General features: G+C 50.1%; 1 protein-coding gene across 1 annotated transcript in view; it reads left to right on the forward strand.

The window, feature by feature from the left end:
* The window catches only part of CNGA2 (cyclic nucleotide gated channel subunit alpha 2), a 497,671-nt gene extending 475,932 nt beyond the window's left edge, over nucleotides 1–21,739 (forward strand). The window contains exon 7 of the mRNA XM_069213704.1: nucleotides 19,783–21,739. Within this exon, the coding sequence (XP_069069805.1) occupies nucleotides 19,783–21,188 (1,406 nt within the window). The 3' untranslated portion in view covers nucleotides 21,189–21,739. The remainder of the gene's footprint in view (nucleotides 1–19,782) is intronic.
* The last annotated feature ends 3,585 nt before the right edge of the window (nucleotides 21,740–25,324 follow it).

Below are 25,324 nucleotides of genomic sequence, written 5' to 3' on the forward strand. Positions count from 1 at the left end.
AAAGTTGAGGGAGGGAATGGAGGGGCCAACAGCGTATAGAGGAGGGGTTTGACCTGAAGAGCAAAAATGAGAGCAGAGAAGAGCGTAAGAGAAGAGCAAAACAGACAGGAAACCGGGCGAAAGAGAAAAAGAGCAAAACAGCTAAAGCAAAAGCAGAAACTAGTTGAAACAGAGGGGGTCAAGCAAAAGAGAAAAAAACAGCAGAAAAGATGTAAAGCAAAAAGCACAAAACAGGGTGGAAGGCAGAAAAGTTAAAGCAAAAGAACTGGAAATAGCTTTAAACAATGACAGAAATGGGGAGACATACAGAAATAACTTAAGTGAAAATTTGCCTGAGTGAAAGAAGAAATAAGCTTGAGAAGTGAGAAAAGGGAAAAAGCTAACCAAGAGATAGCACGAGAGAGGATGCAAGAGTGAGAGAGAGAAAGAGACGAAGGACATGAGGCAGAGTCTCGAGGCAGGGCAGCTGGATCCGAAAGAGCTTTAGACTGAAAGGGCCTTGGATTGATCGGAGGTTCAGTCACAAGTAAGTTGGGGGGGGCTCAGCCGAGGCAACGCCTGTCAAATAAAACTTGGTTAGTCATGTTAGGACTGACTTGATATCTTTAGCTGTCTGTTAGACCACTTACAAAAATACTAATAGCTTGACAGCTTTAGCTGTCTGCAAAACCTCTTGTAAATAATACAAAGTGTGTGTTGCGTGTCTCCTTCAACCATTGGCTTGTTTGGTTCAGCCTCCTTCAGCGACTTATTTCAGACAATGTCGCTCACATATGGATACGGCCAAAAGGAATTTCTTTCTCACTGTCATTCTATTGGTTATTAGGCGTGATGGTACATCTAAGTAGTGCTTCCATTGCAGGGCAATGTTTTCGGGAGAAGCAGGCGGCTTGAAGACCACATTTCTGTGACTCTAGTGCATTCGAGGAGGAGGGGTGGAAAGGATCCTAATTATGCATTCATTTACCTGTTGTTAGCAAAATACTCTTCGAAAGATTCCAACTTGCGATATCCAAAACAAGCATTCATGACTGGCAATAAGTCCTAATGTACTGCCAAATTACAATATCTCATTGCCAACAACACCACAATAGTTTGTCTTACCAGCCATGCAATAACACCTCAAGTTTTCGACCACCTATCAGTCTTTGGCCGGTGCAAGGTCATCAATTGTCTCGTCTTCTTTACATGCAACCTTATCTGTGTTTGGCAATATGTCATACTGTGACACGCACTTTGCCAATCATAATGTCTTTTTGAAAACCAGGAAGGCGTAGTGCATGGCATGTGATTGCGAGCCATGTTCTTTTTTTTAGTGGTTGGCCTTCAGAAGGGCTGGCTTTAAGGCGGTGCGTCTGATGCAGCTGCACCCGGCACTGACTTTGGTGGGGGGCACTGTGTTTATAAATAACTTTGGGGCATATTTATGAGCCCCTAGCGCCACCTTAGCACTGCCATAGTTGGCATTTTCCCAGTAACATATTTACAAAGTGGTGCAATGCACGCATTGAGACACTTTGTAAATCCTTGCACCAACATATGCCTGTGCCAGGCATAATGTATGCAAGGGGGCATTCCCTCATTAGGGGGTAGCCAAAAAAAATGGTGCAAGTAAATCGAAGAGGAGAGCAGAGGGTTAATGTGCCTGCTGTAAATACCGTGTTCCATGCTCATCACAGAACTGAGTTGAGTGAAGTATGAGTAGTACTATAAAAATTAAATACATGTATGTCAGAGAGAGGCTGTGGAGGTATGAGGTGCACTGCTGGAGGGTGGTAGTAGAGGAATGAATGGAGAAGGAGATCATCGGGGGTAAAAAAAAGTTGTTGCACCGGGCCCCACCAGCGCTAAAGCCGGCCCAGGCCCTGAGTCAGTGAATGCACAGAAATAAACTTGCCTCATTCACACACAGTCACACCAGGCAATGCTAAATTCTCTCCCTCGTGCTCTTATAATGCCCTAGGGAGCCTTTCGGTAAAAATGAAATAATTTGCTTTAGTTATTCAACCGTTTTTATCAAAACATATATGTGCATGAAGTTATTATTGCTCATTGCTCACACAGTGATGGAACAGAGAAAATGAAACGTGCGTATACAGGAAAAGGCCAAAAGAATATTGGTCCTAAATAAACTGTATGATCCAACACACCTCATTTAGATAATACATTTCCTGGCCTAATTACTCATAGCATTGGTGGCCTTTCATCCCTTAAACGTAAAATAAAAATACAAATTCTGCAAGAATAAATAAAGAAATTGGGCTGTAATAATACCAGTGTTCTGTTACTGAAATGGAGTAACTGCATGGCACAGTTACATACAATGAGGGGTGTTTTTAATCAAGTTAAACACACGTACCTATGGCCCAGACTACTGTTTCCAGTGCACTCCAACCGCTAGAAAAAAGGGATCAAAAACCCCAGCTCATCACTTTAATGTCACAAAGTATTTAGTGGGGATGCAAGAAATATATCATCATTCCAGGCACAGTGGTAGAGCCCCGAACCCCAAATTTACTAACTATTTGCAGATAGTGGAATGCTCACACCTTTACATTATAACAGATAGTAGGTTACATAGGGTTAAGCACGTCATTCGGTATATTTTAAATAAACAGCCCAAATTCTGTGAATGTCAACAGTAGATTTTATTCTTTAGAGTCTTTTGTTTAACCCTTTGAGGTACAATTCCCAACACGTGTTTTGCTCTTTGTAGTATGCAGACATGATACTTTCTCGAGGCAAATGGTTCTAGTGCAATGTGTTGGGGAATTCTGCCGTGATGAGCTAAGATCAGTCCCTTGTAGGGTTAAGTTTGTATCTTTTTAGGGAAATCTTTAAGAGCATAGTAGCTGTATCATTCGGGTCTGTGATGTTGTCTACGGGGAAAGGACGACAGAGAAGGATTCCACATCTGGAGGTGTCTTGCGGTCAGAGGCATTGAAATGGGCAAACTGACATTCGAGGAACCATAAGTCTAAGTAGTTGTGAGGCAACTGGAAACCTCCATTGTCACTTTATATGATTCACTGGAAGCACTTGCCTTCCCTCTAAGCCCTGCTTTGATTGGCACTGAAGAGCACAAAAGAGATGTTGGATGGAATGTTGGAGTTAATCTCAGCCACTGGTCATTACATGGGCCGTATCCCAGTCTAAACGTTTTTGTGAGTAAGGTCATTGATTGCTCCTGCAGCCAGTGCTATGTATGTGTGACTGTGAGCCTCTCGGTTGGCAGCTATTCAGTATATGTACAGTCTTGCCCTGCTTCTTCCAGTGCTGTACACTTCAGCGAAGCTTGGCATACTGCACTCCTGTCAGACTTGCTGTATCAGGACTGTGTGTGGGAGAGGCTTGGACCGATGTTGCTGTGTGACTTCATCTGCTTTTCATGCTTGCACTTGCCAATGCCACACTGCTGCTGGTACCAAAACACAATATATATGTGTTAAGCATATGTGTGTGGGTGCTTGTTAGTGTCTACAAAATAAAAGTAACAGTATCTATTATCTTAGTTTTATGAAGTGGAATTATTGTGTACGTGTTGGAAATGAGACTTTTTGCAGGGTGATCCCCAGACTTTGGGGGTCATTCTGACCTCGGCGGTAAAAGGCCCTTACCGCCGGTCAGAAGTCTGCCATTCTACCGCTGCGGCCGGGGTAAACCGCCACGGTCATTCTGACCACCAACTGTGAAACCGCCAACAATCCGACATCCAAGGAAGGCCGCCTCATCAGCGGGCCGCGGAAAACTGGAGATGACCAAACCTCCACCGTCACGCCAACACAAACACGCCCATGCCATTCTGACCCACGAATCCACGCGGCGGTCTTTCAACCGCGGTATTCCATTGGCGGTACACACCGCCGCACTCAAAATACACACACAGCTCCAAAACACAGCCACATTGGACAATTTGAAATACACACACCTGACACACATACAAACAACACTCCCACACATCCAATCAACTATAAAACACACACCCACATCACCCACAAACCCCCACTAGTTGGAAATCGGAGAGAAGGCGAGAGAGATAGAGATAGAGAGAGCGAGCACAGCGATAGAAAACCCCAACACACACAGGAACCCAACTTCATCACCCACACTACATCTACGCACACATCACCACATATCACCACGCACATCACCACAAACACCACCCCACACCTCATCCACACCACCCCATGGGACCCCAAAGACACCCCAGGTTCTCGGACCAAGAACTCAGGGTCATGGTGGAGGAAATTATAAGGGTTGAGCCCCAGCTCTTCGGCACACAGGTGCAGCACACCACTATAGCAAGGAAGGCTGAGCTATGGCAAAGGATCGTAGACAGGGTCAACGCTGTGGGACAGCATCCCAGAAATCTGGAAGATATCCGAAAGCGATGGAACGACCTACGGGGGAAGGTGCACTCGATGGTGTCGCAACACAACATCGCTGTGCAGAAGACTGGCGGCGGACCCCCACCCACTCCACCCCAATTCACAGCATGGGAGCAAGAGGTGGTAAACATCCTGCATCCTGATGGCCTCGCTGGAGTGCACGGAGGAATGGACTCTGGTAAGTCGAATCTCAACTACTTCACCCCCCCCCAACCACCAGCATGCCAACCCCCCCCTCACCCCCAATCTCAACCCCCCAGCACACAACCTCCCTGCCAATGTCTCACCAGCACAACCCACCCTAAACAACACCAACCCCTGAATGCCAACACAAACCATAGACAGCCACCACCAAAGCATGACCATTGCACATACCCATACACCCCCCCCCCCCCAACACCCTCACAACACCTCGCACAAGGGAATTCCAGCACTGGTGGCCAAGGGCACTCAAAATGCACGCCATGGCACACACAGAAACAATAACCATACTCCTTTACCCCTGCAGGGCCCGAACGCCAACACACCACCACGGAGGGTCCAGATTTGTCCATCCCACCCCCAGAACAGGCCCCCAGCGAGGACAGCAGCTCTGTCGACCTAGAACCTGATGACCAGCCCGGACCATCGGGGACCTCTGGACAGTCGGTTCCCCACACACAGACACAGGCCACAGCAGACCCAACCCCCTCTGGGAACACAAGCACAGCTCCCACCCAGCGGGCCCATGCCTCTGTCTCCAGGACAGGTCAATCAGCGGTGTGTCCGCCACTACAGGGCACCCAGGCTGACCCAACACCCCACAACAACAGGGACCTGGGGGCAGTGGTAGTGGGCACACCGTCCAGGGGACAGAGGCCCGGGGAAACAGGGCAACTGGGAGGGCTGCTGTGCGACAGGGGGGGGAGGACAGGCCCAGGGAACCGACTCTCCAAGAGGCCCTCACCACCATCATGGGAGCATACCATCACTCCCAGGAGACGATGGCGACGGTACTGGCCAGGTTCACCGAGATCCAGGCACAGCAGGAGGAACGCTACATGGGGTTCAGCAATGAACTCAGGAATATCGCTACCGCTATGGGGACCATAGTCCAGGCCCTCAACCGTATAGAAACCACATTGCGGGACCATGTGGCACCACAAAGGGCCCCTGTCACTAGCCAGGAACAGCCTACCACCTCCGCCGGCGCTAGTGGTCAGGAGGCCCCCACACAACGACGGCCCACCAGAACCCCACCTCCTGCTGAAGAACAACCACCCCGCAAGAGGAACCTGAGATCTCAAAGGAAGACAGAGTAGGATGCCATGCCCCCCGCCAGCCTAATATCCCCCCGGATGTCATTCCACTGTCCCACAGTGTCACCCTGTCCATCCTTGAACTGCCCCTGCTCCATCCTTCCACAGGCATATGGACAATGCACCTGTGCGACCGAGAACTGGACTCTGCCATGGACATAACTCCACCCTCACCCATCACCGTTTTAATATCATGTACCAATATCTAGCACTAAAAATAAATCACTCATTGCACTGAAATCATGCTGGAGTCAGCCTGTATTATTTACAAATGTATAACACATTACTGATCAATAATGTTCAGTTATTTATGTGATGACAACATACCGATGTCAATAAGCATTAGTCCATGGGCTAACCAAGCAGAAGTCACGCAGTGGGTCATACAGCACTGAAAAGGGAAGGGAAAATCAAACATCAGTTTAAAAGAACTGGGGGGAAATACACAAAGTAAAGATGCAGGGGGCTTTCAGTAAATGTTAAATGGCGTGGGTGATTCCTACCTGTGTGCTACTGAAAATACTGTTGGATAACTCTGTCCCTGTTGTCTGGGTCGTCCTCTTCGTCTTCCTCCTCTTCACTCTCCGCAGGCTCCACAGCTGCTTCAACACCACCATCTGGACCATCCTCCTGCAGGAAAGGCACCTGACGTCGCAATGCCAGATTGTGAAGCATACAGCAGGCCACGATGATCTGGCACACCTTCTTTGGTGAGTACATCAGGGATCCCCCTGTCATATGCAGGGACCTAAACCTGGCCTTCAGGAGGCCAAAGGTTCTTTCAATGACCCTCCTAGTTCGCCCATGGGCCTCATTGTACCGTTCCTCTGCCCTGGTCCGGGGATTCCTCACTGGGGTCAATAGCCAAAGCAGGTTGGGGTAACCAGAGTCACCAATTAGCCACACACGTTGTCTCTGTAGCTGTTCCATCACATAAGGGATGCTGCTATTTCGCATCACATACGCGTCATGCACTGACCCAGGGAACTTGGCATTCACATGGGAGATGTACTGGTCAGCCAAACAGACCACCTGGACGTTCATAGAATGGTAACTTTTCCTGTTTCTGCACACCTGCTCATCGTCTTTTGGGGGTACTAAAGCCACATGGGTCCCATCAATGGCACCAATTATGTTGGGGATATGTCCAAGGGCATAAAAATCAACCTTCACAGTGGCCAAATCAACCTCCTCAGGGAATACAATGTAGCGCCGCATGTGTTTCGTCAGGGCAGACAACACTCTAGACAAGATTTTTGAAAACATAGGCTGAGACATTCCAGATGACATGGCCACTGTTGTCTGGAATGAGCCACTTGCCAAAAAATGGAGGACTGACAGAACCTGCACTAGAGGGGGAATTCCTGTGGTTTGGCGGATGGGGGACATCAGGGCTGGCTCCAGCTGGGCACACAGTTCATGTATAGTGGCTCGGTCAAGGCGGTATCGTAGGATGATATGGCGTTCTTCCATTGTCGGCAGGTCCACCAGCGGTCGGTACACGCGAGGATTCATCCTTCTTCTCGCAAGTCCCAGCGGACGGTGCCTAGGAAGGACAGCATGGAGCACAGAGTCAAGCAAATCACAGGTACGTTCACCACTGCATGCATAGCACACGATTATCTATGTATTGAAAGGCGTGTATGTGTGGCAATGCAAGGCCTAGGCCTGTGTGACGCAGTACAAATTATGCCATGTGGGCCCTTGAAATGGCGGCTGCCTGACCTGTGAAGTGGGACAATGGGATGTGAGGTCAATGGGCTGGCGTGGCACACCGTGGCGGTAGGCGGTCGAAGACCGCTATCCGAAGCCGCATTGGCTAACATTGAAGCCTATGGGTTTCAGGAGCCAATGACGAGGTGCGCCGGCGGTCGCTGTACGCACCGCCGCGGGCGTGACCGCCATTTTCTATCTGCTTAATCACTCGAGACCTGATCATCCACAGGAGAGGACCTATACTGCAAGTGCTGCTGTGACCTCGGTCTGGAAGTGACAATGGCTGCTGCGACTGGGGAAAGGGCCCCTGCCTTCACGTCTGAAGAGTTGGAGAAACTTGTGGATGGGGTCCTCCCCCAGTATGCATTACTCTACGGTCCTCCAGACCAACAGGTAAGTACACTGGGTGCACATTGAATGGGCTATGCCTGTGTGGAGTGGGGTGGATGTAAGTTGGTGGGGTGGGGGGCGAATGAGGAGTGCAACGCACGACAGATGAGAGCATGTGCCATATGCCAAGGTTGGGGAGGGGGGGCCAATCGCATCTAACATGCAGAAAATTGATGATTTTTCCTTCCCACCCGGTACATGTCAAATAGGTCAGCGCCCATCAGAAAGTGGACATTTGGCGTGCCATCGCCAAGGACGTCCGGGCCCTGGGGGTCCACGTCAGACGGGGCCACCCACTGCCGCAAGAGGTGGGAGGACATCCGCCATGGGACCAGGAAGACCACCGAGTCACTGCTGGGGATGGTCTCCCAACCTAGGAGGGGTGCCAGTCGTACCCTGACCCCCCTGATGTCCCGGATCCTGGCGGTGGCCTACCCTGATTTGGATGGGCGCTTGAGGACATCACAGCAGACACAAGGGGGTGAGTATCAGCACATTCTGCTATCTCTCTGCGCAGTGGAGGCGTCTGGGTGGGGGAGGAGGGTTGTGGGTGACATTAGGCCAGGGCGCTTTCTGTAGTGTAGTCCTCTCCTTTAGGCATGGCCCTGTGCTCCCGGCCCCCACCTCTGTAGGGTGACAAGTACAGCTATTGATGGTCCAGCATCACACATGTGCGCTATTGTCGTCTCTAGACCTGTTGTCCTAGTCAGAAGTACTGAGTAGTGTACCCCGAATGCGCGGCTTAGTGCATGAGGCTCCTGTGTCTGTCCTCTCCGCCAACGGTGTTGACATCGCATGCACTCAACCTGGTCTTCGTTTTTCTCCCCCCACCCTTCTTCTTCATCTTCTTGTGCATGTGTGCATTAGCATCATCAGGCGGAGGAGAATTGGCATCGGAGCACGAGGGAGCTGCAAGTCACAAGGCCCCGGTGGGACCAGGAACAGACACCGAGGGCACCAGTGATCCGGAGGGCGAGGGGAGCACCACAACGGGGACCGGTGGTGACACCAGCAACAGCGACACGTCCTCGGATGGGAGCTCCCTAGCGGTCGCGGCAACATCCGGGCCCCCCGCCTCTACAGGTACAGCCGCCGCCCAGCGCACCAGCCCCGCCCTCCCAGCAGCCCCTCAGCCTACGATCCGTGCCCACTCGCCCAGGAAGGCGGGCGTCTCCTTCGCCCCAGGCACCTCAGCCCCTGCCCCTGTTACCCCTGCTGCCCTCAGTGAGGAGGTCATTGACCTCCTGAGGACCATCATTGTTGGGCAGACTACCCTTTTGAATGCCATCCAGGGGGTAGAAAGGGAGGTGCATCAGAGCAATGCCTACCTGGAGGGCATTCATTTGGGTCAGGCTGCCCATCAACGATCGTTCAATGCTCTGGCCTCAGCACTGACGGCAGCCATTGTCCCTGTTTCCAGCCTCCCTCTTCTGACTGCCTCCAGCCTGTCTCTGTCTCCTGTTCCTCAGCCTATCCCATCCACACCATCAGACCAGCCTGCACACACCTCAACACCCAAGGGCAGCTCATCCAGACACAAGCACCACAGAACCCACAAGCATTCACGCAAGCAACACCCAGATGCAGACATTCCAACAGTCACTACCACCTCTGTGTCCCCCTCCTCCTCGTCTCCCTCCTCCCTCCCTGTGACGTCTACACTCACACCTGCATGCACACCACCATCAGCCAGTGCTTCCATCACCAGCACACCCTCCAGTCCAGTCCGCACACGTGCAGTCACCACCCCACTACCATTTACACGTCCCCTGTGTCCTCTCCCACTGTGTCTGTCACCCCCTCTTCCAAGACACACACACGCAGGCAGACACCCACCCAACAGCCATCCACCTCACGACAGCCTCCAGCACAAGCACCTGCACCCAATGACAGCACACCTGACTCTCCTACAACCACATCCTCTTCCTCCACTCCCATCACCACTTCTCTTACCTTTTACCTTGGTCCTAAGAAAGTTTTCCTCGCTAATCTTGACCTCTTTCCCTCCACTGACCCACCCCCTCCATCTGCAAAGAGTCCCAAGAGCACCTCAGCCACCACCAGCCCAGATTCGAGTGTCACTGTGGTGCATGGGTTCTGGAGTCCACCCTTTCCCAGCAGTGACACTTCAATCAGCAGCAAGGGGACATCCAGCCCCCCCCCCCAGGCAAGAGGACCCGGAAACTAAAGGGCCGCCGTGAGAGGACTGACACGGCTGCCCCCAAGGAGCCAAGTTCGCCCACTTCACCAGCCACAACAGCTAGGGGAGGCAAGGGCCCGAGAGCCCCATCTAAGGAGCGAAAGGGCAGCAGGGCGGATAAGTCAGCCAGCAGGAGCGCAGAGCAGGAGGGGCCCACAAGCCCCATCCCGGGTGTTAGGGAGAAAAACAAAGGGCCCAGGACTCCGTCACCGAAGGGTCCAGCAACAGCACGTTCGGAGGGCGACTGAGCAGGGAGTCCAGGCCAGGTCTGGCTCCCTTCACTTACTGGACGAGCACCGCTGAACAGGGCCCCGCCGTGCAGAAGAGCACCGCTGAAGAGGGCCCCGCCGTGCAGAAGAGCACCGCTGAAGAGGGCCCCGCTGTGCAGAAGAGCACCGCTGAAGAGGGCCCCGCCGTGCAGAAGAGCACCGCTGAAGAGGGCCCCGCCGTGCAGAAGAGCACCGCTGAAGAGGGCCCCGCCGTGCAGAAGAGCACCGCTGAACAGGGCCCCGCCATGCAGAAGAGCACCGCTGAACAGGGCCCCGCCGTGCAGAAGAGCACCGCTGAAGAGGGCCCCGCCGTGCAGAAGAGCAACGCTGAACAGGGCCACGCCGTCTCAAGCACCGCTCCGCTGGGTCCTTCAACTCTAGCACCGCTCCGCTGGGCCCCGCCGTCTCAAGCACCGCTCCACTGGGCCCCGCCGTCTCAAGCACCGCTCCGCTGGGCCCTTCAACTCTAGCACCGCTCCGCTGGGCCCTTCCTGTCTAGCACCGCTCCGCTGGGCCCTTCCTGTCAAGCACCGCTCCGCTGGGCCCTTCTTCTCAAGCACCGCTCCGCTGGGCCCCGCCGTCTCAAGCACCGCTCCGCTGGGCCCCGCCGTCTCAAGCACCGCTCCGCTGGGCCCCGCCGTCTCAAGCACCGCTCCACTGGGCCCCGCCTGTCAAGCACCGCTCCGCTGGGCCCTTCTTCTCAAGCACCGCTCCGCTGGGCCCCGCCTGTCAAGCACCGCTCCGCTGGGCCCTTCAACTCTAGCACCGCTCCGCTGAGCCCTTCAACTCTAGCACCGCTCCGCTGGGCCCTTCTTCTCAAGCACCACTCCGCTGGGCCCTTCAACTCTAGCACCGCTCCGCTGGGCCCCGCCATCTCAAGCACCGCTCCGCTGGGCCCCGCCGTCTTAAGCACCGCTCCACTGGGCCCCGCCTGTCAAGCACCGCTCCGCTGGGCCCTTCTTCTCAAGCACCGCTCCGCTGGGCCCTTCAACTCTAGCACCGCTCCGCTGGGCCCTTCAACTCTAGCACCGCTCCGCTGGGCCCTTCAACTCAAGCACCGCTACGCTGGGCCCTTCTTCTCAAGCACCGCTCCGCTGGGCCCTTCCTGTCAAGCACCGCTCCGCTGGGCCCTTCCTGTCAAGCACCGCTCCGCTGGGCCCTTCCTGTCAAGCACCGCTCCGCTGGGCCCTTCTTCTCAAGCACCGCTCCGCTGGGCCCCGTCGTCTCAAGCACCGCTCCGCTGGGCCCCGCCTGTCAAGCACCGCTGGGCCCTTCTTCTCAAGCACCGCTCCGCTGGGCCCCGCCTGTCAAGCACCGCTCCACTGGGCCCTTCAACTCTAGCACCGCTCCGCTGGGCCCTTCAACTCTAGCACCGCTCCGCTGGGCCCTTCTTCTCAAGCACCGCTCCGCTGGGCCCTTCCTGTCAAGCACCGCTCCGCTGGGCCCCGCCGTCTCAAGCACCGCTCCGCTGGGCCCCGCCGTCTCAAGCACCGCCCGGCTGGGCCCTTCAACTCTAGCACCGCTCCGCTGGGCCCTTCCTGTCAAGCACCGCTCCGCTGGGCCCCGCCGTCTCAAGCACCGCTCCGCTGGGCCCTTAAACTCTAGCACCGCTCCGCTGGGCCCTTCAACTCTAGCACCGCTCCGCTGGGCCCTTCTTCTCAAGCACCGCTCTGCTGGGCCCTTCCTGTCAAGCACCGCTCCGCTGGGCCCTTCCTGTCAAGCACCGCTCCGCTGGGCCCTTCTTCTCAAGCACCGCTCCTCTGGGCCCCGCCGTCTCAAGCACCGCTCCGCTGGGCCCCGCCGTCTCAAGCACCGCTCCGCTGGGCCCCGCCTGTCAAGCACCGCTCCGCTGGGCCCTTCTTCTAAAGCACCGCTCCGCTGGGCCCTTCAACTCTAGCACCGCTCCGCTGGGCCCCGCCGTCTCAAGCACCGCTCCGCTGGGCCCCGCCATCTCAAGCACCGCTCCGCTGGGCCCTTCAACTCTAGCACCGCTCCGCTGGGCCCTTCCTGTCAAGCACCGCTCCGCTGGGCCCCGCCGTCTCAAGCACCGCTCCGCTGGGCCCCGCCTGTCAAGCACCGCTCCGCTGGGCCCTTCAACTCTAGCACCGCTCCGCTGGGCCCTTCTTCTCAAGCACCGCTCCGCTGGGCCCTTCCTGTCATGCACCGCTCCGCTGGGCCCCGCCGTCTCAAGCACCGCTCCGCTGGGCCCCGCCTGTCAAGCACCGCTCCGCTGGGCCCTTCCTGTCAAGCACCGCTCCGCTGGGCCCTTCCTGTCAAGCACCGCTCCGCTGGGCCCCGCCGTCTCAAGCACCGCTCCGCTGGGCCCCGCCTGTCAAGCACCGCTCCGCTGGGCCCTTCTTCTCAAGCACCGCTCCGCTGGGCCCCGCCTGTCAAGCACCGCTCCGCTGGGCCCTTCCACTCTAGCACCGCTCCGCTGGGCCCTTCAACTCTAGCACCGCTCCGCTGGGCCCTTCTTCTCAAGCACCGCTCCGCTGGGCCCTTCCTGCATGCACTGTTAACGGTTCACTGTGCCCACCATGCCTCCTCCTTGACCAGTGGAGACTGTAATCCACTTGAGAGACTGTGGCTTTGCACTCCCCAGGATGGCACAGTGGGCAACCCACCCACTTGTGAGACTTGAGAGACTGTGGCTTTGCACTCCCCAGGATGGCACAGTGGGAAACCCACCCACTTGTGAGACTTGAGAGACTGTGGCTTTGCACTCCCCAGGATGGCACAGTGGGAAACCCACCTACTGTAGAGACTTGAGAGACTGTGGCTTTGCACTCCCCAGGATGGAACAGTGGGCAACCAACCTACTGTAGAGACTTGAGAGACTGTGGCTTTGCACTCCCCAGGATGGCACAGTAGGCAACCCACCTACTGTAGAGACTTGAGAGACTGTGGCTTTGCACTCCCCAGGATGGCACAGTAGGCATGGTGGCCCCTTCGTGGTTCTGGCGTCGTGGACTCATGTGGCTGTGGTGCCCCCCCCTTCCCTTCCCCCTGAGGTCCCTGTAGTTTTTTCATCAGATGCCCCTGCAGTGTTCTCTCCAGAGGACTCAGGTCTCCTGTGTGGGCTTTGCCCTTGTGTTGTTACACTTTGGCCCACGGACACTTCGATTTTCTTTTGATGTGCAGGACTGATTGCCTCGGTTATCCATTGCACTGTATATAGACTTATTTTGATATTGATTTTTTGGCTAGTTGCCAAAACTTTTCAGAGACTATTTTGTACATAAATTTTTATTTAAAATGTAATTCTGTCTTTGCATTTATCAGGGGGGTTTGGGTGGTGTCACTGTGACTTGTTGCTCTGCATTGGTGTGTACATAGTTTGGGGGGGTCGCATATGTGTGTGCCCGTAAGCTTTCCTCCTCCCCCCTCCCGTGTGTCGTAGGTGCAGTACTCACCGTTGTCGTCTGCGCCGGCGTTCGTACTCGTGGTAGATGAGCAGGTAGACGAGAGCAGGTAGTATGTTTAATTCGGGTTCCATGCTGTCCTCCTTCCTCGTGGAGTGCGTAGAGGTGAGCGTTTTCCCGTTCGTAGTCTGTTTCCGCCGTGTTTTTTTCGGCGGGGCTCCCACCCCGGAAAAGGTGGCGGATTGGTGAGTTATGATACTGTGGGCGGTACATTGTCTGCCGCCTGCCTGTTGGCGGTGACCGCCGCGCTGTTTGTCTGTACCGCCGCGGCGGTCGGAGTGTTAAGTTGGCGGGCTGTGTTGGCGGTTCCCGCCAGGGTCAGAATTCCATTTTTTGGACCGCGAGCCTGTTGGCGGGTTGGCTGCCGCTTTATCACCGACCGCCAGGGTTAGAATCACCCCCCTTGCCTTTTCCGTCCACTTTTTGATGAATTCATTTTTGTTGGCTCTCGGACTCTAGGCACTTCACCACTGCTGACCAGTGCTAAAGTGCATGTGCCCCCTGCTTAAAACATGTCAACATTGGCTTATCCACAATTGGCCTCTTTAATTTACTTGTAAGTCCCTAGTGAAGTGCACTATAGGTGCCCAGTGTAGGAAAGTACCATCTTGCCTGGCATGTTACCCCCATTTTTCACTGTATATATGCTGTTTTAGTTGTATGTGTCACTGGGACCCTGCCAGCCAGGGCCCCAGTGCTCATAAGTGTGCCTGAATGTGTTACCTGTGTTATGACTAACTGTCTCACTGAGGCTCTGCTATCCAGAACCTCAGTGGTTATGCTCTCTCTTTACAAATTGTCACTAACAGGCTAGTGACCAATTTTACCAATTTATATTGGCTTACTGGAACACCCTTATAATTCCCTAGTATATGGTACTGAGGTACCCAGGGTATTGGGGTTCCAGGAGATCCCTATGGGCTGCAGCATTTCTTTTGCCACCCATAGGGAGCTCTGACAATTCTTACACAGGCCTGCCACTGCAGCCTGAGTGAAATAACGTCCACGTTATTTCACAGCCATTTTACACTGCACTTAAGTAACTTATAAGTCACCTATATGTCTAACCTTTACCTGGTAAAGGTTGGGTGGTAAGTTACTTAGTGTGTGGGCACCCTGGCACTAGCCAAGGTGCCCCCACATTGTTCAGGGCCAATTCCCCGGACTTTGTGAGTGCGGGGACACCATTACACACGTGCACTACATATAGGTCACTACCTATATGTAGCTTCACAATGGTAACTCCGAATATGGCCATGTAACATGTCTATGATCATGGAATTGCCCCCTCTATGCCATCCTGGCATAGTTGGCACAATCCCATGATCCCAGTGGTCTGTAGCACGGACCCTGGTACTGCCAAACTGCCTTTCCTGGGGTTTCACTGCAGCAGCTGCTGCTGCTGCCAGCCCCTCAGACAGGCTTCTGCCCTCCTGGGGTCCAGCCAGGCCTGGCCCAGGATGGCAGAACAAAGGACTTCCTCTGAGAGAGGGTGTTACACCCTCTCCCTTTGGAAAATGGTGTGAAGGCAGGGGAGGAGTAGCCTCCCCCAGCCTCTGGAAATGGTTTCATGGGCACACATGGTGCCCATTTCTGCATAAGCCAGTCTACACCGGTTCAGGGACCCCTTAGCCCTGCTCTGGCGCGAAACTGGACAAAGGAAAGGGGAGTGACCACTCCCCTGACCTGTACCTCCCCTGGGAGGTGCCCAGAGCTCCTCCAGTGTGCTCCAGACCTCTGCCATCTTGGAAACAGAGGTGCTGCTGGCACACTGGACTGTTCTGAGTGGCCAGTGCCAGCAGGTGACGTCAGAGACTCCTTCTGATAGGCTCCTTCAGGTGTTGCTAGCCTATCTTCTCTCCTAAGTAGCCAAACCCTCTTTTCTGGCTATTTAGGGTCTCTGCTTTGGGGAATTCCTTAGATAACGAATGCAAGAGCTCAACCGAGTTCCTCTGCATCTCTCTCTTCACCTTCTGCCAAGGAATCGACTGCTGACTGCGCTGGAAGCCTGCAAAACTGCAACAAAGTAGCAAAGACGACTACTGCAACTCTGTAACTCTGATCCTGCCGCCTTCTCAACTGTTTTCCTGGTGGTGCATGCTGTGGGGGTAGTCTGCCTCCTCTCTGCACTAGAAGCTCCGAAGAAATCTCCCGTGGGTCAACGGAATCGTCCCCCTGCAACCGCAGGCACCAAAGAACTGCATCACCGGTACCCTGGGTCTCCTCTCAGCACGACGAGCGAGGTCCCTTGAATCCAGCAACTCTGTCCAAGTGACTCCCACAGTCCAGTGACTCTTCAGTCCAAGTTTGGTGGAGGTAAGTCCTTGCTTCCCCACGCCAGACTGCATTGCTGGGAACCGCGACTTTTGAAGCTACTCCGGCCTCCATGCACTTCCGGCGGAAATCCTTTGTGCACAGTCCAGCCTGGGTCCACGGCACTCTAACCTGCATTGCACGACCTCCTAAGTTGTCCTCCGGCGACGTGGGACTCCTTTGTGCGACTTCGGGTGAGCACCATTTCACTCCTCTTCGTAGTGCCTGTTCCGGTACTTCTGCGGGTGCTGCCTGCTTCTGAGAGGGCTCCTTGTCTTGCGCGACGCCCCGTCTGTCCCCAGACGCAATTGGCGACATCCTGGTCCCTCCTGGGCCACAGCAGCATCTAAAAACCCTAACCGCACGATTTGCAGCTAGCAAGGCTTGTTGGTGGTCTTTCTTCAGGAAAACACTTCTGCACAACTTTCCACGGCGTGGGGAATCCATCCTCCAAAGGGGAAGTTCCTAGCCCTTGTCGTTCCTGCAGAATCTTCAGCTTCTACTGTCCAGTAGCAGCTTCTTTGCACCCACAGCTGGCATTTCCTGGGCATCTGCCCATCTCCGACTTGCTTGTGACTTTTGGACTTGGTCCCCTTGTTCCACAGGTACCCTCGACTGGAAATCCATCGTTGTTGCATTGCTGATTTGTGTCTTTCCTGCAGAATTCCCCTATCACGACTTCTATGTCCTTTGGGGAACTTTAGTGCACTTTGCACTCCCTTTTCAGGGTCTTGGGGTGGACTATTTTTCTAACCCTTACTATTTTCTAATAGTCCCAGCGACCCTCTACAAGGTCACATAGGTTTGGGGTCCATTCGTGGTTCGCATTCCACTTTTGGAGTATATGGTTTGTGTTGCCCCTATCCCTATGTGTCTCCATTGCATCCTATTGTAACTATACATTGTTTGCAGTGTTTTCTAATACTATTACTGCATATTTTGGTATTGTGTACATATATCTTGTGTATATTTGCTATCCTCATACTGAGGGTACTCACGGAGATACTTTTGGCATATTGTCATAAAAATAAAGTACCTTTATTTTTAGTATATCTGTGTATTGTGTTTTCTTATGATATTGTGCATATGACACTAGTGGTACTGTAGGAGCTTCACTCGTCTCCTAGTTCAGCCTAAGCTGCTCTGCTAAGCTACCATTATCTATCAGCCTATGCTGCTAGACACCCTATACACTAATAAGGGATAACTGGGCCTGGTGCAAGGTGCAAGTACCCCTTGGTACTCACTACAAGCCAGTCCAGCCTCCTACACCCAGGGCCTGTAAATTAAATGTTCCTAGTGGGCCTACAGAGCTGGTTGTGCCATCCACTACAGTAGCACTTTAAACATGTCCCAGGCTTGCCACTGCAGAGCTTGTGTGTGCAGTTTTAAACTGCCTTTTCGATCTGGAAAGTGCAACTACTTGCAAGACCAGAACATTCCTTTTCATTACATGTAAGTCACCCCTAACGTAGGCCATAGTTAGCCCCAAGGGCAGGGTGAAGTGTACTTAAAAAGTTGGACATGTACTTTTAAGTTTAACATTTCCAGGTAGTGAAAAAAACGCTAAATTAGTGTTTCACCGTTTCTAGGCCTACTCTACATAGGAAAGCATTGGGATTATCTTAAAACACCCTTTAAGTGTAACTCCCAATTGGGAAAATAGAGAAATGTGGAATTTGGTGTCTCTGGACTCACAGTTTAAAGTCACAATTTATGGTGAAGTTGGATTTTGAATGGTAAGTCTAAAAATGGCACTTTTAAAAAGTTTGCATTTTCTTACTTTAAAAATTCTGTGCTTGTGCCTGCCTCTGAATACACATCTGGGTTGGGTGACAGCTGGACTCTGCATTCCTTCTAGCCAGCCACACACAATGGGATATTAGGTGTGACTTGATGGGGGGCAATGGGTCTTAATGGCCATTAACTGGCTTGATGGGGGGACGGAGTTTAGCACTGCCTCACACATGAATAGAATTGTCCTGTCCACCCACAATAGGGCCTAATGATCCTCTATTGTCACTCCAGCTAGCTTGGAGCCAGGAAAGGGAAGGCAGGGCATCTGTACATTTCAAAGGCCTACCTCTGGAAGATTCTCCCACCTTCCAGAACCAGGGCACCAAAGTAGAAAATACTGATCCCCAAACCCCACCAAATCAGATTTATACTGGAGCCAAGGACACTCTGCCAGGAAGAAGGAATGCTGTGCTGCCCGGAGGGTCTGCCATTCTTCAACTACAGAATTGCTGTGTTGGCCTATTGCTTGCTGTGCTGTAGTATGGATTGTCACTTTGCTACTTGCTTTGCTGTGTTGGCCTACTGCCTGTTACTTTTGCCCTTCAGTGAGAGGGACTGGAACTGATGCCAGGCGATGTGAAGCCTCACAAAGCAACACCACACAGACAGCACTCCAGGATTTAAGGTATGGTGTTCAGTGGGCCCAAGTGGATCCCTGTACCCGGTCCGTGCACCATCACAGACAGCTTGAACTTGTAACTTTGTCCCCGTCTAGCGCGACCAGATAAACCCAGTTCGCCCTTTGTGCTTCTATGTGCTTTTTTCACCTAAATCTTAAAAATTGCATACCTCAGGATCTACTTATTGGATGCTTGTTGTTTTGGTCTTCTTTTACTCAGATAAATATTCTCTGTTTTGAGTCCTTTTTGTGGTGTCTTTTACGGTGTTACTGTAATTAAGTGTTGCACAAATACTTTACACATTGCCTTCTAAGTTAAGCCTGCCGGCTCTGTGCCAAGCTACCAGAGGTGAGCACAGCTTAATTTAGGTTGTGTATCTAACCTACCCTGACTAGGATTGTGGTCTCTACTGGGACCGGGTGCAAACCTCTGCCGACTAGAGACCCAGTTTCTAACAGTGTGCATAATCTGTTATGCATGAAACCTCATTTTATTTTTGACTTTTTAATTCTTCTCCCTAGACAACCCCCCCAGTTGCATTATGTCACAGTGACTTACCTGAACACATGTTCTCTGGGGTCCTGCAACTGCTTACCGTGGCAGGCGCCATACTGAAAGTTAGACAGCATATAGGGTGGCTAGCTTGCACGCCTCGTGTAAGTAGAGGTATTAGCGTGCTTTCAGCAGCCCTTGATCCCCTAGAATGAACTCAGGATAGACTTACGTATGCTCCTACCCGCCGGGAGACTTTAACTGTTCTGCAAGTATGCGAAACATGTACTCCTACTATCCATGCTGGTCCTGTTCATTATATAGGAAGTTATGCATTGCTCCTGCCAATGCTTAGTCTATTTTGTGTGTGTGAGGAAGTGTTTATGGCTGTTGACTACTGTGTGCTTACATGTGTGTCTAATTAATGTGCTAAAAGCTGACTTGTAGGAGCTCAGCCTATGCAACAGAGTGGTATTTAGCCATCAACATAGACAAGGCTTCATTTCAGAGAATTTTGACATTCGTTAGCACAGCAGAAATGTTTTTTCAGGGCTTAAGGGCAGCAATTATAGGGAACCACACAGTCTGAGCAGCCATAGGTGTTCACAGTTGGCTCTCACCAATGTTGATCACATATTATTCTCCACCAACTAGTTTTGTATAGCCTTAATGAGAAAATCATGCTTGGCCTACAGAATAAATGTATGTCAACTGATATATTTGCATATTTACTTCTAATTGAGATAATTCTTGTCTTTTCATTCTGTTTTTTAAGCTGGATAAAGTGTTTAGAACATGTCAAATTAGAAATGAAATTATTTCAGTACAAATGACCAGAGATTTCCAACACAAATGTAAAAACATTTCTCTTTTTTAGGCTTTCTTGAGCAGGGTCTACTGGTGAAAGATTTAAAGAAGCTCCGGGACAACTATATACGTACTATGCAGTTTAAGCTTGACGTCATCTCCATACTACCCACAGATCTGGCCTATATTGCAGTAGGACTCAACCGTCCTGAAATACGTTTCAACAGATTGCTTCACTTTCCACGCATGTTTGAGTGCTTTGATCGGACTGAGACTCGAACTAGTTACCCCAATCTCTTCAGAATCTTCAACCTTGTTCTCTACATTCTGATTATCATTCACTGGAATGCCTGTATTTATTATGCTATCTCCAAGTCAATTGGGTTTGGGAGTGACACATGGGTTTATCCTAATGTCACCGACCCTCATTACGGGTATCTCACCAGGGAGTATGTTTACTGTCTGTACTGGTCTACTTTAACCCTGACCACAATTGGAGAAACCCCTGCTCCTGTAATAGATGAAGAATACCTCTTTGTTATTTTTGATTTCCTGGTTGGTGTTCTCATCTTTGCTACCATTGTTGGTAACGTGGGATCCATGATATCCAACATGAATGCTAATAGAGCAGAGTTCCAGGCAAAAATTGATGCTATAAAACACTACATGCAGTTCCGCAAGGTAAGCAGAGATATGGAAGGGAAAGTAATAAAATGGTTTGACTATTTGTGGACAAACAAAAAAACAGTGGATGAACGGGAGGTTCTCAAGAACCTTCCAGATAAGCTCCGTGCAGAGATCGCCATCAATGTTCACCTGGAGACATTAAAAAAGGTAAGAATCTTTCAAGATTGCGAAGCAGGGCTTCTAGTTGAACTGGTACTGAAGCTCCGCCCCCAGGTTTTCAGCCCTGGTGATTACATATGTAGGAAGGGTGACATTGGCAAAGAAATGTACATTATTAAAGAAGGTAAGTTGGCTGTGGTGGCTGATGATGGTGTAACCCAATTTGCACTACTAACTGCAGGGAGCTGTTTTGGTGAAATCAGTATCCTGAACATTGAGGGTAGCAAAATGGGCAACAGGCGGACAGCCAATATTAGAAGTATTGGATATTCTGATTTATTTTGCTTGTCTAAAGATGATCTGATGGAAGCTCTGATTGAGTATCCAGATGCAAAGAAGGTCTTGGAGGCACGAGGGCGTGAGATTCTTACTAAAGAGGGCCTCCTGGATGAGTCGAAGGAAAAGCTAGGTTCAGGGGGCAAGAATGTGGAGGAGAAACTGGAACGCCTGGAAACTAATTTGGACATGCTGCACACCCGTTTTGCCCGTCTTCTAACAGAGTACAATGCAGGCCAATTGAAACTAAAACAGCGGATCACCAAGGTGGAGAAAAAGGTGAAATATTTCAACAGCAGTGATGAAATGTCTGATGGAACGAACAGTGCAGATGAAGAAACCAAGCAGGATTAGAAACCGTGATTAATTTGCAAAATATCTACGCTGCGCCCTCCACCACCTTAACTTCTTAAGTAATTAACTCGCACCTCACATTGGCTTTGTGAGAAGCCAGCCACGTCCTCGGGTTGACTAACGAATATCAAGTATAGTCTGAACTGCCATGCATATCAAACCTGCTTGTCCTGACACGCTCTGATACATTTCAATTACATTATGAGTAGTTCCACCTCAGGTTTATAGATACTGCTGCTGCCTCAATCAAGGAAATAACAGACTGTGTTAAAGTGAATATGCTGCAGGTTTGCTGGTAATTAAATCTCCAATTAGCTCCCTAAAACGTGCCTTTTCCTTGCCTGGGCGGAGAACAGAGCCGCATAATCTCTAGGATTTAAACATAAGAGTTTCCTGTCCCATGCTTGAAATGGTGCAGTGTGTAATTAATCCTAAATGTCATTTTCTATGTAAATTCATACGTTTTCCCTCATTTTGCAATCTAGAGCTGTATGAAAGTAAAACAGTTTGTCCAATTTGGAGCTCTTATTCCTATGGAAAATAAAAAGAACGTTTGCTTGACACAAGCATTTTGTACTGTAATAATCTGTAATCCTATTTAGTTTATATTAAATTTCATTTTACACGTTTTCAATAATAATATGACCATAGACAGTTTACACTAAATTGCCATTGCTTGTTATTCATAATGATGTCTTTAAAAGTTTAATGACTGCTTACTTTGCATGATGCTGCTCTAGTTATCTGATCTTTAAATGAAAAATGTTTAAAAACCTTTGTTCAACACAATATAATAGAACGTTCGCATAATGACCATTTGACTGTATGTGCCATTCCGAGACTTCAAGGTATCCTTTTGTGGAGGTCTATATTTTTTCTTGAAGGTTACCTTACCAATTGAACATTTAAAAATTGATTTAAAAAATGATTTTCTTCATTTTATATTTTAATGATCCAAATTCATATATCTGATGGCTCCTTTCTGATGCCACATGAAGATCTCTGAAAAGTAAAACTACATATACGATGTAAAAAAGCACTAACCTTAACCTCTAGATGCAGAGGGAGTGATGCTCCCTTTCACCCCTCACCACAAAAACTATTGGCCACACACAGTGTGATATGTGAGAAAAATAGGAAGAGAGGGGAAAGCAGAATGAGATAAGAAAGAAAACAGTGGTATGTTGCATTTACCACATAGTAAATATTTTGTATAGCACACTCTGCCTCATCACTGTACTGGGCACGTGACAGCCGATGACTGAGATGGATATTTGAAAACTAACAGGAAAGCTTTAAGTAATTTGCCATAAAAATCCAGCCTCGAAATTCAACATGGTATTGATATTCCTTTAGGATATCTCTGTGTAACTAACTCTCTGTGGGCCTGATTACAGTGGTGTAACAAAGGCCCCAGCGTGGCGGGAGAGCCTGCGAGCTCCAGGAGGCCCACTCAGGACAGTATGCTGGCCTGAGAGCTCCTTAGTGAGTTTGAAGGGGGGCCTCTCCAGGTACTTTGCAGGGGGCCCCCTCAAGTTTTGTTACACCACTGCTTGATTAACAAAGGTAAAATTACACATTTATGTTAGGTCTACTTTTATTCATTATTCACAAAACTGCACTTTAAAAGTAAGTTTAAGAATGTAGAGACGATGCAGTCAGGGCTGAAAACTCCACCCATAAAAAGATAGGCCTCTCATGTCTTTTTAAGTGCAGAGTTCTGTGCCCCAACTGCAGACTCTCTGCAGTCGTGAACTTACTATTAAATTGCAGTTTTGTGAATACCAAAAAAGGGTAAACATACACAAAAGTGTGAGCTTACCTTCCAAGTCTTTAGCATAACGTTGACTTTCCCATAAATGAAATGCAACATATTAGTGACCATTGAAATGCTATTTAAACTCCCTTCCTATTGAACAAATAAGTACCTCTAACTTCATACAAATGCGTCTTGTGATGCTGAGTGGCTTAGTTTCAGATCTTTCTTTGGTGCAACTAAAAAGTAACTAATACTTGTTAGTACTTTATGGTTCCTAATCTAGATGCTAAATGTATTACTAAGTAAACATCACCTGTGCATCAAAACACATTATATACACATACCGTAATCGATAATGGTTTGATGATAGACTGCTTTCTGTTGCTTCACAAATAGAATTCAGTTAAAAAAGATTGAAAATAGTTCCTTAAGTCTTTGACTTCAAGAAACAGTTCAGAAGTTTGTTTTCCCAAACGACTTGGCCTCCAAAATACTTCTCTGTAACATAGATATATTCTGAGCAAACTGTCTCTTATTCCTACAGCATAAATTACAAATCCATGAAACAAGGGTACTTGCTGCAGCAACATAGTAATTCAAATGCCTAGGAAGGTTGCAATGAAACACAAGGAAAGTTATACCTGGCAGTCTAAGATGGCTGCTGCCATCTCCAAACCTTGTGAGAGTTCAGGACTCCTGGAATCTGTAGCACCTCTTTGGGTAGCATTGTGTGCTGCAGCCTGTATGAGTGTGAATTATTTCACCATGCCACGCTAGCACTTGATATACACCGCAGCCTCTCCACCCTTGAAAACCAAGATGATACGCTTGTAGCACAGAAACCTCATGAACTCCGAATGTCCAATGGTGAGCCCTGCTTCCTGAAATAGGAGCATGCACTGTGGAAATGTGGAGTAAAGGGCAAACAAGTATGTAATAGGAGAATGTTAACTTTAGTCCTCTCCACCTGTTTTGCACAAATGATGACACTAAATTGGTATCATGAAGTGAAATCCAATAGAATAAGTCAAAATGTGGCAAAGGAAATATTATTTCTTTTTACTTTGTGGGTTATTTAAAGAAGAAAATACTGGATATGCATAGCTTTAGAGTGTTACCACTGGTGTCTAGAACTGCATTAAATGCAAAACGTCTTCCATCTCTGTCAAAAGAGTGCACTCATTATCATTACTAGGTGTTCAAATTACATTATGAGTGTTAGAAATGGGGTCTTTTGTTGGCAGTAAGGTTACCCCCTGTCCAAGCAAGGACCCTCACTCTAGTCAAGGCAAAGGAGAAACACACCTGGTTAACCCCCACTCACCCCCTTGGTAGCGTGGTACAAGCAGGAAGGCTTAACTCAGAAGCAATGTGTAAAGTGGTTGTACCAACACACACAGTAACACAGTGAAAACACTACAAAATGGACATCACACCAGTTAGGTAATAGGTAATTTATCTAAATCAAACAAGACCAAAACAACAAAATTCCAATGTACACAAGTTAAAATATGAATTTTCAAAAGAATAAGTCTTACTCCGTAGAAAACAATGGAAATGATGATTTTGCACAAAGTACCTGGTTAGCATAAAAAATAAAGCAGCACAGGCGAGCGTCTGTCAAAAAAGGCAGCAATGTATCAATTCGTTCCTCGCAAGGAAAGCCGTGCCTCATTTCTTCTCTGGTCGGGTCGGCAATGCGTAGTTTTTATCCCTCGCAAGAGAGCGATGTGTCGATTTCCAGAAAGGCACATCAGATCCACACAGAGCCGGGATGACTTGGACACCCAGCGATGATGCATGGAAAATCCAAAAGCACAGTGTTCGAAAAGCGTGCTGCGTGGGGTTTGCATCATCAGTAGCTGCAGTATGGTGTTGTGTGTCGTTTCTCCAGCCGTGATGCGTCGATCTCCCAGCCGCGTTGCAGGTGGAGTGTCGATTTCAGCCGCAAAGCTGGTAGCACATCGTTTATCAGTCGCGTTTCAGATGGTGCATCCAAAAGTTCCCCGCACAGCGTTCTGTGCGTGGATTTTCAGCTCTTGTCCTGCCAACTTCACCTTTCAAGGGACCAGGGACTGGTTAGGACACCACTTTGCAGGGCAGGAGACTCAGCAGAGAGTCCAGGTGCTGGCAGATGAAGTCTTTGATGGCCCTGAGACTTCAACACAGGAGGCAAGCTCAGTTCAAGCCCTTGGAGATTCTTCTCAAGTAGGAATGCACAACAAAGTCCAGTCTTTGTCCCCTTTCACAGTCAGAAGCAGCAACTGCAGGACAGCCCAAAAAGCACAGTCACAGGCTGCACTTCTCAGCTCTTCAGCTCTTCTCCTTGACAGAGGTTCCTCTTGAATCCAGAAGTGATCTAATTTTCAGGGGTTTT

This window comes from Pleurodeles waltl, chromosome 2_1 (assembly GCF_031143425.1).
Source record: "Pleurodeles waltl isolate 20211129_DDA chromosome 2_1, aPleWal1.hap1.20221129, whole genome shotgun sequence".
Taxonomy (NCBI): Eukaryota; Metazoa; Chordata; class Amphibia; order Caudata; family Salamandridae; genus Pleurodeles; species Pleurodeles waltl.